This window comes from Ananas comosus, linkage group 12 (genome assembly GCF_001540865.1).
Source record: "Ananas comosus cultivar F153 linkage group 12, ASM154086v1, whole genome shotgun sequence".
Lineage (NCBI taxonomy): Eukaryota > Viridiplantae > Streptophyta > Magnoliopsida > Poales > Bromeliaceae > Ananas > Ananas comosus.
This window is the reverse complement of record NC_033632.1, coordinates 3,597,652-3,610,813: the sequence shown is the minus strand read 5'-3', so window position 1 is coordinate 3,610,813 and position 13,162 is coordinate 3,597,652. Positions and strand designations below refer to the sequence as shown.

The window sequence follows — 13,162 nt, the reverse complement described above, 5'->3', positions numbered from 1 at the left end:
GAGAGTTTAAGATCGCTGCGATATTTACATACACATTCTTGTGAATCTTACACTCTTGCGCATCAAAATGTCAATATCTTTTATACCACTGTTATCAATCTCTTTTTGTTTTTTTAGAATTAAAAGTTTTAATTTAAATTGGGTGTCTAAATTTTTTGATCGATGGTATAAGATTTAAAGATGTAGAAGTAGTATTTTGCATTTATGTGTATGTCCTTTGAAGTTGCAGTTTCTTTGTATATTGCAATTCTATCACTGGGTATGGAACAAAGAATATAATGACTTTTATAATCTTATTTTATCTAGAGTTAACTTACAAAGTTATTCTTTAATAAAATAATTATTTATATATTTGTTGAATTTTTAAGTAGCCTCGGTATTTCAAAAAAACGCTCTAAATGATACATTTTAATATTAAAAAATTGATAAAATTAGTATGAAAGTGTGAAATTCAATTCCGGCTGTTCAGATGTAAAAATAGAATTGCTTTTCTTTTTCTTTTTCTTTTTCTTTTTCTTTTTTGGGCTTGGAAAAGGCAAATAATAATACTAATTGTGTCTTTTTCAAAGATTTTTTTTTTTTTTTGGTCACTTCCTTTGTACAAATTTCCATTAAGTAGTTTTCATATTTCCACAGCTAAAATCTCAAATCCTAAATTTATTAACCAAAAAAAATATTTTTTAAAAATAAATTGAGCTGAAAATGTGAAGCAAGTAGATTTCGAACTTAGAGCCTCGAATATCAACCACCAAATTTTTTGTCACTTACGTTAAGAACGGTTAGTTTCACTACCGTAGTACTAGTTTTGTATTTTGCACCAGAACTAAATACGTCTAAATTTAAAATTAATGTTAGACTCACTTATTCGAAAAAATGTCATAAAAAAGAATTTGTTGCATGCTATAGTTCTAATATATAATAAAACATTAAAAACAAACTCTTTTCAATAAATCGTATTTTATTAATTTGGCAACTTATTTCGTTCATAAATGTCCAGGCGAATTTGAGATAAAAATAAATTGCTAAGGTGGCTTTTATAATTTAGCCCATTCGAATATATAGAGAGAGAGTTGAGCTGAAATACTATTTATAATATTTTGACTCTTTTACTATCGATTTTTTAGCCGTTACATCTTATACTTTAATCAATTTCACTTTCTAAATCATATTATTCAACCAACTATCCACTGAACCCTAGAGGAATCACCACTGAACCCTAAAGGACCACTATCATGTTAACCCTACAATTTTTCATCCAACGGTTAAAAACTCGATAACAAAAGAATCTAAATATTATCATTAGTATTATAACCCAATTTTATACATATATATATATATGGTGCTACTAAGATTTCGGCTTTAGATGGAGAGATGTACAGTTAGGATGATAGTTGTCAACTTTAGGACCTTTATACTCTTATGAGTATAGATCTTTTTGTACTTATAAGTTTTCAGCCGTTGGACGAAGGAATGCGCGGTTAGGATAATAGTAGTTCTCGGTTAAGATGATAGTGGTCTTCTAGGGTTAAGTGGGTGGTTAGTTGAATAGTATGATCTAACGGGTGAAAATGATCAAAGAGGCAGATCTAATGGCCGAAAATTTATAAATACAAAGAGAACTATAGTGATGCTAAACAAGTTTGCTACTATTTCATTTTACATGCTTAGATGGAAGATAAGACATGATAGCATCTTACAAAGTAGGTGGAAAATGCTATTGAAAGTAGGGGGAGAATGAGGTAAAAGAATGGGGACAACACAAAGATGCTGATTTGAGTGAGCGCAAAAATTCAACAATGGCTAGCTTAATTAGCGTTGTCACACACTATTTAGGCTTTGTCTATGTCTATTTGGGTGGCCTAACTTTTTCTGGATTTGACTTCTTGTGACGATTCCAATTGCTGGCGTTAAAAGAAAGTTTTTCTGGATCTTCTCATTTCTTGCCTGTTCGTGTATAAAAAATTTCTGCACGCGGTTGATGTGACAGAGATTTAATTACTAATTATATGTCGAAATTGCATAATGTGGTTGATGTGAAAGAGATCTGATTATTATTTACCAGAATAGCAGGATGCATCTACATCCCTATGTAAATTGGAATTCCTATTTATTTACAGCAGTTAGTATTTTATTAATTTTACATCTCCCTTATAATTGACCTTGCCATCGCCCATAGAAGTTGCAAACGAATTTAATGTTCTGAAAATAACTTTTATCTCCCCCAACCAAAATTTCTTCAACTAACACAGCAGTTGGTCGGACACATTTCTTGTACTACAGAAGTAGCAGATTCGTGTAATAATGAGAAGGAAAGCCCAGAACCAAGATCATTGATTTGGAAAAGTGAGAAATTAGGATCTAAAAATAGTAAATACGCATCCAAATCATCAAACACAAGCAAAACCAGCGTCGAGAATGAGCACAATTCAATTCAATACATCAAGAAATTTCGGAAAATCACTATCTCGTTACAATCTTCTATACGGCTGCTCTTGTGATCTGCTGTTTCTCACCGCATTTCTTTAAACAAAACGTGTCCGGATCGTATATATTTCTATTATCACAAGGGAAAAGAAACAAAAGAAAATAGAATCCGACGTAAGTTTCTGCCGTGAACTGCTACCCAGAAATGTCCAGTAGATTGCTTCGCATCGATTCGTGTTGTTCAGCCGCTGCTTCCGGTTTTGGAGGCGGCTGCGGTAAAACCTCATTCACTAATTCCAGCAACTCGGGAACTTCGTCGATGTCGCCCTTAACAAGTCGCTTGCCACATTCCTTTACAAGCTGCCAAAAAGAGCAAAGAAAAAGGAACCAAAGAGGGGTCGTAAGGCCCGAGTAAAAGGCTTGAATCTACAAATATATCGTCAACAAACAAGCATAACAAGCATAACTACGGCACTTAGCTACAAAACGAAATGGCGAGAAATAATCGCAGCTAATGACATTACGCATCTAATGCAGAACACTAATAAATAACTCGAATTAGAAAAGGTGCAGCACACTGAAACTTAGTAGTAAGTTATTTATTTATTTATTTATTTCACTGACTGCTTCCTTTTTAGAATGAACTTCTTAAGTTAACCAATAATAATAAGAGAAAAGAAGCCCGAGAAGCCCAACTAGGTGACACACCAATCGCATTGAATCCGAGATCGAGAAAGAAAAAGGGATTTGGCCAAACAAGGCCTTAAGTAATAAAATAAACAAGAGAAACAGATTGACTATAGCTTTTAATGTTGATTATATTTCATAAGCGGAAAGAATACGAAGTCCTATGACTTGTGCAGTAATGTGCTTGATTAGACTAAAAACCAAAGAGCAAAACACTTTTCGTCATATTCACTCAGTATTATAAAAAATCTACCTCTCTTTAGGCATGTGTGCTACAACTAAAACTTTCCTACTAGAGTACGTTAAAGAGGTTGGCAGAGTTAAATTTGAAGAAAATGTATAAAAACTTGACTTTACTTAATCGACCTATTAACAGATTGGAATGCAAGTGGTCTTAATCAAGATGGTAGATTAAAAAGATAATCAAAAACAGATAAGCCAAGGGACTATGTACATCAAGTCTGCAAAAGCTCTAAAATGATGACATCAAAGTAAAGAACGGCATTCCTTCTTCAGTATTTTGAAAACAATTGTGCTTTCAAAAGACTGGAAAACGTGCAGATTAGTACTTTGTCATATGGATGATATGTATTAGAAATCTAAAATTTCTAAAAGGCAACACAATAGAATTTTTGAAGCCAACAACAACAACAAGAGTATACCGCATATATTTCGGGTTGGTTGGATGGCCTCAGGTTGATTATGTTCAGCTTCTCAGCAGGCGAAAGCTTGAATTTCTCGCATCTTTCCAAAAACTCATCAATTGATTCTCTTGTTTGAGTGCAAGCAGGAGATTGGTGAAGGTATTCAAACACCTGAATACACTTATGGCATGCGGATAAGATTTCAACTAGAATCACAAATGTATCGAAAATGGTAAGAGGCTTCTATAAGTACATGTCTCTGCAAAGCCGCCTGTTTCCATTATACCCTTTGTAACATCTAAATTTTCATATATACCACTCGCTAAGTGCAGTTCTTTATAAAAATAACCTTATTAAAGTTAGGTTGTCAAGTGTATGAAATAACATTTTGAAAAATTCAGATTTTGAATTAGATAATTATGCTAACATAGTTTCACAGGTCTACATTTGTATAAATATGTAGAAGGGTATTAACCATTAAATTATTTCAGTCATAATTTGAGCAGCAAATAAAGAGCACACCTTGCACTCCGATGGCGCAACAGCACCAAGACATCCCATCGGATCACTAGTGGCGCCTCTCGCCCGTAAGAAGTCAAAAACATCGAAATTAGTGAGAACGCCAGCATTTGCTTGTTCACTGAAAGAAGTAATTAGTCTCTATTAACGGAAACACTACAAATCTAACATCTATCAGACAGGTAACGTTTAAAAAAGAAAAAAATCAAAAATTGTGCACATATTTACAAAGATAAAAAAAAAGAACAAAACAAAAGGGACTCTTTACTCACATTATCATCGTTGAAAGGTGGGTGATGAGCCTCAAATAGATGGCAACTGTTTAGAACCTACAAATGTGCGTGCTGCTTGAAATGGCTGAAATTTTAGCTCTATCTACAAAAGAAAAAGGAAAGATTAAGAGATTCATCCACTCTAGATAGAAAATTTTGGATATTTAAATGGTGCATCCTTCACGTACGAAGTGTTTGTGATGTGAAATTTCTCGGGGCAAACAAAGCCAATCGCAAAAGCCAGGTACAATTAGGCCGTTTTGCTTCTAGTGACAAGAACTTCCCTAATTTTTCACTCCGAAACAAAAAGAAATTGTGAAGTCGTAAAATTATTATGCATTTGTCCTTCAAAGTTTTATGTTACCAAATATATATCCCTAAAATTTTAAAATGTTACCGCCAATTGACCGCTAATTTTCACACTGTTAGAATCATTATGATCTTAAAAAAAAAAGAGATTTTTTTAACGTTTTTAGAGAATAAACTTCATGAAATAAAATAGAATAAATAACTATAATACTACAAAATATATTATTTTAAGAGTAGAATGATCATTTGCTATTCAATTGTTAAAATTTTTAACCAGTCAACAATCCTTGGTAAAATATTCAGGAACTAAAACCTTTTTTTTTTAGGAACATATGCTAAAATTCCGATCTTAGCAGGGACATATGCGCCCAAAATGCCACAAACGCTGATTTGGGGCTTAAGAGAGACCTCTTCCTCAAGAGTAACAGCTTTTCAATCATCGCCACAAATTTTAGGGCTTAAATCTATAAACTTAATCATAATAAGAGCGATCAAATCAAATGCTTACAATCTCAGAGAAATCCGAAACATCAGAGAGAGAGAGAGAGAGAGAGAGAGAGAGGGATTAGGGCTCAAAATCGAACCTTTATCTACGTCGAAGCTCGTCGAGAGGGAGGGAGAGAACGCTCGCTGGGAATTAATGGGGTTTAGGGTTTTTGTGAAGGGGGAGAGAGAGTGACGGGTAATAACTAGTACCAATAAATGGGCAAATTTACAAAATAGTCCCTTACGTTTTACCTACTTTCATATTTGATATCTTGATTTTACGATCTATTCGCGTAAATATGATCCACAATATTTACAGAATTTATTAATAAAACTTATAATATTTAAAAAAGAAATTATCTAGATATTAAATAGTACTAAAAAACGTAATGACGAGAAGGGAATATCATTGGACTGATAAGCAATAGATGTTTGAAATATCAATTAGAGAATTTAGAAATCAATAACATTTAAAAAAAAATTGTATAATAGAGATTTTTTTGGGGGCTAAATTAAAAAGAATCTCTCTGCCAATACTTTTTTTTTACTTTTTCTTTTTTTTGATTTTTGAAAAACTATATCTTGTCCTCTTAAAAATTAAAAAATTAGTGTTTTATTAGGATTACGTTTATATTCTATTGTTATATATTTTTTTTACCCAAATATTTTTAAAACCTTCATCTCAGATGCGCCTCTTCCTTCCTCACCAACGTCCTTGATCGCGCCGCCTCGCCTTTGCCCTCGCCCACCTCTCTAGCCGTGCTCACACACACACGCCCTCACCCTCCTCCGCCGCCTCGCCTTCGCTCACCTCTCTGCCTACATCCATCCCGAGTTTTTTTCTACAGTGATCGAAATGGAGGGACGACAAAGGTGCTGGAAGAGTGAGAGAGTAGATGGAAGAAATGGAGTCAGAGCTGGGGTTAAGAGAGGCACGAAGAATGAAGGAAGAGCAACTGCGGATGAGTAGGATTGGAAGGAGACGAAGATTCTGAAGGACAATTTAGTTATTTTGTCATCAAAGTTAACACTGTACTCATGTGAATATTTTTTATTTTTTAAGATGGCAAAGTATAGATTTTTGAATGACAGAGAAAAAAGTGAAAAATCAAATTTTTGACAGAATTTTTTTTTTTTTTTTTTGTAATTTAGCCCTTTTTCTTTCAAATATGTTAGTATTATCTTTCCTTCTTTTAAATTAGAAAAGCTATTGCATTAATAGAATTAGTTTAACTTAAGAGAATAAATTTATTATTTTCAATCAAATTCGATTAGCATCAAAATCAGTTCTCTTGATAAAGCTCTGCATATGAACATCAGGTGAACAACCTCAAATTAGCATGTGTTTCATGGGGAAAAAAAACAACAACAACAACAACAACAAAAACAATTATGAACATGTCTAAATGAATATTATATCACCATGAAAATGCAACATAGCAATTTTTTTATTATTGGCCCCAACTCTCAAACAAAAGCTATAGAAAAGCTACAAAAAAAAAAAATTACATAAAAGACACTAATTTATTTATAGAAATAAATATATGTGTATAAAATTATATGCTCACAAAAAAAAAAAAAAAAAATCGCTCAAGTTAATTTGTAGACATCATATTGCTTGAATCATGATGATCAACATCATTATGAGAATCCCCAGCAAATTATTTGATGAAAAGGAATCTGTTCAAAAAAAAAGAAGAAGATCAATTAAATGTCATATCCTAAAATTGTACACAAACCCTCTCAACCTTTTTTTTTTAATTAAAGCTCTCTTAATTTTTCATCTTTTTACAAACTGTTTTTATTTAATAGCTCTAGTTTCTATTAGTTGTTTTGCTACCGAGCGACTGAATTATTAAATTTGACAAAATTTTCAATTTTGTTGAGAATAACCACTCAATTACAAAGCATTAAAAGTTGAGAGGGCCACGTCAGAAACGGCGATAATTGAGGGGGTCATGTACATTTTTACCTTTCGGATATTCTTTTATATATATATATATATAGAGAGAGAGAGAGAGAGAGAGAGAGAGAGAGAGAGAGCTAGGCTGGTATACTATCGGTAGCACGGAGGCTCCGTGCTAACAAGTTGTTTTCAATGATGCGGCTTCTAAATCGACGATCGGCTTCGTTAGACTTAATCTACACTATTAAAAATATTTGGAAACTAAATTTCATAATTTTTCGGCATCATTTACCTATCAAACGAGTAGTCTAAAAATAAACGGTTGAAAATAAAAATCTCATAAAAAACAGTGATAAAGAATTCAAATTTCAAATCGAAAGTATTGGTCTTGTTATTGATGTTAAATATAATTTTCTATTAAATTTTCATCTAATTTGGATACTTCTACACCGTTGAACTTAAAAACGCATCATATCTACTATTAAAATTGTTAATTTTGGAACCTTTTGATCACTAGCCAAATGATGTCGAGAAATTATGAAATTTAGTTTCCAAATACTTTTAATAGTGTAGATCAAGTCTAACGGAGCCGATCGTCGTTTTGAAAGCCGCATCATTGAAAACAATTTGGTAGCACGGAGGCCTCCGTGCTATCGATAGTCTACCAGCCTAGCTCTATATATATATATATATATATATATAACTAAAATTATTTTTTTAAAAAAAATAATTTTACCTCCACTAGATGATTTACTAATATCAGAGAGACTAGACGGTGCAGGTGGAGAAGAATAAGAAGAATTTGTCATAGAGATTCCTAAGTCCGAACAGCTTGCTCCAAGAGAACCTGCAATCAAATTCCTCAAAATTAGTTTAGGGAAATAATTATAAGGTAATATATACATATATATATAGTTCATGTACTATCCTGAATTCTCGATATCGCTACTTAATCTCGCAATCTTTTTACTTCTTTCAGTTTCTAGCGTTTTGATTCCTATACATAGGCGTCATGTACACTGATACAGAACACAAGACACGACACGACTCCAGCACCGCGACTTCGTAACTTTCAAAAAATTGGAATACAGAAATAACATGAATACCGCTAATAAAATATAATATTATTAATATAATAATATATTTTCATCATATATAAAATATTAATTTTGGTAAAATATCATTATATTTCTCATATGAATAAAAGTTAGTAATATTTTCATTGATATATAATTCATATATTTTAAGAAAAAAAAACTCTCTATCATACATAATTTATTTATATTGTCAAAAAAAAATTATATGTATTCGTCAAATAGTTAAAATATTTATCATCTTACAGTATAAATACATAAAAAATAAAATAAACATATATATATATATATATATATATATATATATATATATATATATATATATANTATATATATATATATATATATAGCGAGAGAGAGAGAGAGAGAGAGAGAGAGAGAGAGAGAGTCCCGCTACTATACTATCGGTAGCACAAAGGCTCCATGCTACCAAGTTGTTTTCGATGATGCGGCTTCCAAATCGACGATCGGCTCCGTTAGACTTGATCTACACTTATTGAAAGTATTTGGAAACTAAATTTCAGATTTTTTTCGACATCATTTGATTAGTGATCAAAAGATCTCAAAATTGACAATTTTAATGGCCGATGTGGTATGTTTGTGAGTTTAACAGTGTAAAACAATCTAAATCCGATAAAAATTTTATAGAAAATTCTTTTCACTATTTAGAGTAAGATCAGTATATCTGATCTTAAATTTAAATCTTTTATCATCATTTTTTATGAGATTTTTATTTTCAGCCGTTCAATTTTAGACTACTTGTTTGATAGGTATTTCAAATGGTATCGAAAAATTATTTAGTTTCTAAATACTTTTAATAGTATAGATCAAGTCTAACAGAACCGATCGTCGATTTGGAAGTCGCAACAGCGAAAACAACTTGGTAGCACGGAGCCCTCCGTGCTACCGATAGTATAGTAGCCTAGCTCTCTCTCTCTCTCTCTCTCTATATATATATATATATATAGTTGAGCTAGAATACTATCGATAACAAATCGTCACTTTTGCCACCCATTTGTTTTCGATGATGGAGCCTCCAAATCGACGATCGGCATCGTTGAACATGATCTATACCACTTAAATTGTTTAGAAATTAAATTTCAAATCTTTTCGACATCATTTGCCTAATGATCAAAGGGTTTCAAAATTTGTAATTTTAATGGTCGATATGAGGAGTTTTCTCGTTTAACGGTGTAAAGATATCCAAATCAATTGAATTTTTGTTAGAAAATTTTTTAAACTATTTAAAACACGATCTATACTCTCGATCTTGATTACAAGACTCCTATCATCATTTTTTTAAGAATATTCATTTTCAGCTGTTCATTTTTGTGTCCACTCGATGGATAAGAGAACAATATCGAAAATGTATGAAGTTTGATTTCTAAATACTTCAAATGGTATAGATCATATTCAACGGTGCCAATCATCAATTTGGAAGCTCCATCATCGAAAACAAATGGGTGGCAAAAGTGCCGATTTGCTATCGATAGTATTCTAGCTTAACTCATATATATATATATATATATATATATATATATATATATATATATATATATTAGTTGTATGGGCTATGGATCGACATTGAATGCACATCCAATGAATGTTTATATCAAACACATATCCGACACAGACACACGATGCTTAGAAAAGCATTCGTGATGCATATATCCCTATACCCACTATGATAAAATCCCGAACCCAAAAGTACTATATATAGGTTTTCTCAACGCATGCATGTATGCTTAATTACGCTTATCCAATAATATTCTGAATGTTTAAATAAAAGAGGGGAACATTTTGATTTTGATCTACTTACATTCTCTGTAACAAGGGTACGAGGTGCTGTTGAAGAGGTTGTAGTAACCCTCATCACATTCACATTTGTAGTCGAAATACGACGCATTTACGCATTTGCCTCCTCCGCAATAAGCCCACAAGCATGCTAAAATATTTGTGAAAAATTAGAAATAGAATGTATATATATAGTCACTAATCATGTTTTAGAACATAAGTAAATAATTAAGTAAATTATGTTAAGTGTGAATCATACGATCAAAAATTGAGAAGTTGGCTGAAGGTGGTGAGGGGGAGGGAGCTGGAGCAGTTGATATCTTGGAGCAGGAGTAATTGATGCTACCTGAAATATTACAAAAAAAAAAAAAAAAAAAAAAAAGTTTAATACTGTAATGATCCGACCCCCTGTTTAGATTCTGCCACTAAATTCGTTGGTGTAGCACTTTGCTCTTACACTGCCGGCTAGTATTCGGAATTGTAACGACCCGACCCGACCCGCCCACACTATCGGCCCAAAATATTTAAGTTCAGTTATTATTACTAATGTGTAGACTTCATATTTTCTAATCATAATTATTTTTTTATCCGATGTAGGACTATTAGGACTTTACAAACACTATTTCTAAAGTTTGATTATCTTTTGAATAAAATAATTATAGAAAAAAAATTTCTCTTTTCGATTTCGATAAGCTAAATTGGATTTTGGATACCAATCGTTAAACTGTTTGTTACTTGCTCTAGAGATAATCGGTACAGAAAAAATTATAAAAAACTAAAAGAGACTAAAAGGGCTTAAACTTAGAATCTCCTGCGCGGACAAAAATAATTATTTTTTACTAAAAATTATGCTACTAAATAATAATAATAATAATAATAATTTAATATTTTGGAGAGAGATGGAGATGTTACAAACTTACAATTGGGGATGACACAAGGAAGGAAACGGAGCTCATCTTGGACGAAGTATTGGGACCACCCGGGATTGCACTTGCAAATAAACCCAAGCGTGTCATTGGTTGATGCCTCGCACGTGCCCTTCCCACAAGCCACGTGGCTACATGTCTCATCTATTTATTATTTCACAACAACAACAACAACAAAAAAAAAACATTTAAAACAAAGATAATAGGTAGATAAATAAATAAATAATCTTAAGACCGTATCAATTAAGTACTAAATATTGCAACCAAGTTAAACACTTTGTGAGAATCTTGCATATTGAAATTAATCAAATAATATATAAAATTAGCGAAAAGTTGGTTATTTTGTTCCGTGTTTGATTTATCTGAAAATTTCATGTCAAATTAAGATTTTTATCTTATGAATTGAGGTACAAAACAAACGTCTGGAATCAAGAATTTTTCTAGGACCGTGACGTGAATTAAAATTAAATGAGAAAAAAATTAACAATGTTAGAAATATGATATAACTCGAACTCAGGAGGGCCTTCTGCTCTAATACCATTATATTCTAAAAACGTGAATCGATAAAGACGGTGTTTAAATATTTTTATATTTAACGATCTATATTGAATGAAAAGATACAGTTTTTTTTTTTTTTTTGGGGTGGTTAACACAATTGAGTGAGGGGAGGGATTGATGAGAAGAGATGAAATTAAGATGAGGGGAAAAGATAAATGCATACTCAAGACAGGGGCAAAGAGAGGAGAGAGAAAATCTGCTGCTGCAGCTACTCTTTGTGGCAACAAAGGGTTGATGTTAGCTAATTGGAGAATCATCACCAACACAATTGCTTTTTCCCACCCCATCTCTCTCTCCCTCTCTCTCTTTGCTCAACTCAACCAAAACTAAACTTATTTTTATCTTGTTCTTGGAGAGAGAGAGAGAGAGAGAGAGAGAGAGAGAGAGATGGTTGTGGAAGTACTTTTTGGGGGGGGGGGGTTGACAAAGGGTGTAGTTCTAGGTTTTACTATATTGGTGTGGTGTGGGGGGGGGGGGAAATGAATGTAGTTATGATATGAGAACATAGAATAAGGGACTTTTGACTTTGAAGAGAAGAGGAATTTTTGTATTTATTTAGAATAATAAGTTCCCCTGAATTGACCTTTTCTTTTTCCATTCATTTATACACTTTTCTGAACTATATATTAATTCCAAATGGCCTGTTTTTTCCGCTTGAGTGGTACTGTTATGAGAAACACAAGATTAATTAAAATTTTTTCTAAGAATTTCATTTTAATTTTTAGTTGTAGCAAAAACTCCATACTTTTTTACAGGCTAAATTACAGAAAATTCTCCTATAAATATATGTTTTTTCACTCTTTTCTTTCTGACTTTCACAAACCTATAATTTGTTTCTTAAAATTTTAAAAATATTTTAAGATAGGTACAGTGTTAATAGAGAGATCAAAATGACCAAATTGTTCTTATTTCTTTTATAAGAAAAAAATAATTTTTAATATATTTTTATAATTTCGAAGTACATTTTCAGTATAAATTATAAAAATAAATAGAATAGTGATGAAACCCTAATAGAGTGGGACTAAATACGATAACTTGAAATATTGAGCGGGTAAAATATAAAATTTTGAAAGTTAAAAAGAGAACGCGAAAGAAAAAAGCATTTATAGAAATTTTTTTTATAATTTAGCCTTTTTTATTTGTCAATTACTCTATGAAAGACCATCAAATGAATCTACCTACTCTTTATTATACCATTTTTTTATATTTTAAAATTATTTACCTAAAAATATAGGTAAAATTAAAATATTATTCGATAACTGAGAACCACAATGGACAAATTTAGTTAGAATTTGGGCTCAATACTATCCGCTTTAATACTGTACGATACAACAATTTATCTCCATAGAGTACAACTACTGGAGAACAGTATTTTTATATTTTATATCCGAAAGAGGTGGCGAGAAGAAAATGGAAGTTTTTATTACACGTTATCTAGATGCTTACTTAGGTGCCGTGCATATGCTTTCTTAGTTCTAGGGCATTATTAAGTCAAACAAATGATGCATGTGAAATGGTTTCCAATTTGATGGGGATAATAATA

At 31.9% G+C, this 13,162-nt stretch overlaps 2 protein-coding genes across 3 annotated transcripts; both read right to left on the bottom strand.

Annotated features, from left to right (window-relative positions):
- On the bottom strand, window positions 2,360–5,530 carry LOC109717999. Of its 2 annotated transcripts, none has more exons than XM_020243966.1 (5): window positions 5,440–5,530; window positions 4,547–4,649; window positions 4,278–4,395; window positions 3,774–3,926; window positions 2,360–2,784 (listed from the first exon to the last, which is right to left on the bottom strand). In XM_020243966.1, exons 2-5 carry the CDS (start codon window positions 4,552–4,554, stop codon window positions 2,620–2,622), a joined length of 444 nt encoding a protein of 147 aa, XP_020099555.1. In that variant the 5' UTR covers window positions 4,555–4,649; window positions 5,440–5,530; the 3' UTR covers window positions 2,360–2,619. The 2 variants fall into 2 exon arrangements, with proteins under 2 accessions (XP_020099555.1, XP_020099556.1); XM_020243967.1 differs by having other exon boundaries at window positions 4,547–4,645; window positions 5,440–5,482.
- Window positions 6,894–11,956, bottom strand: LOC109718761 (protein jagged-2-like). Its single transcript, XM_020245164.1, has 6 exons — window positions 11,783–11,956; window positions 11,056–11,205; window positions 10,395–10,481; window positions 10,161–10,286; window positions 7,984–8,094; window positions 6,894–7,021 (listed from the first exon to the last, which is right to left on the bottom strand). Exons 1-6 carry the CDS (start codon window positions 11,904–11,906, stop codon window positions 6,951–6,953), a joined length of 669 nt encoding a protein of 222 aa, XP_020100753.1. The 5' UTR covers window positions 11,907–11,956; the 3' UTR covers window positions 6,894–6,950.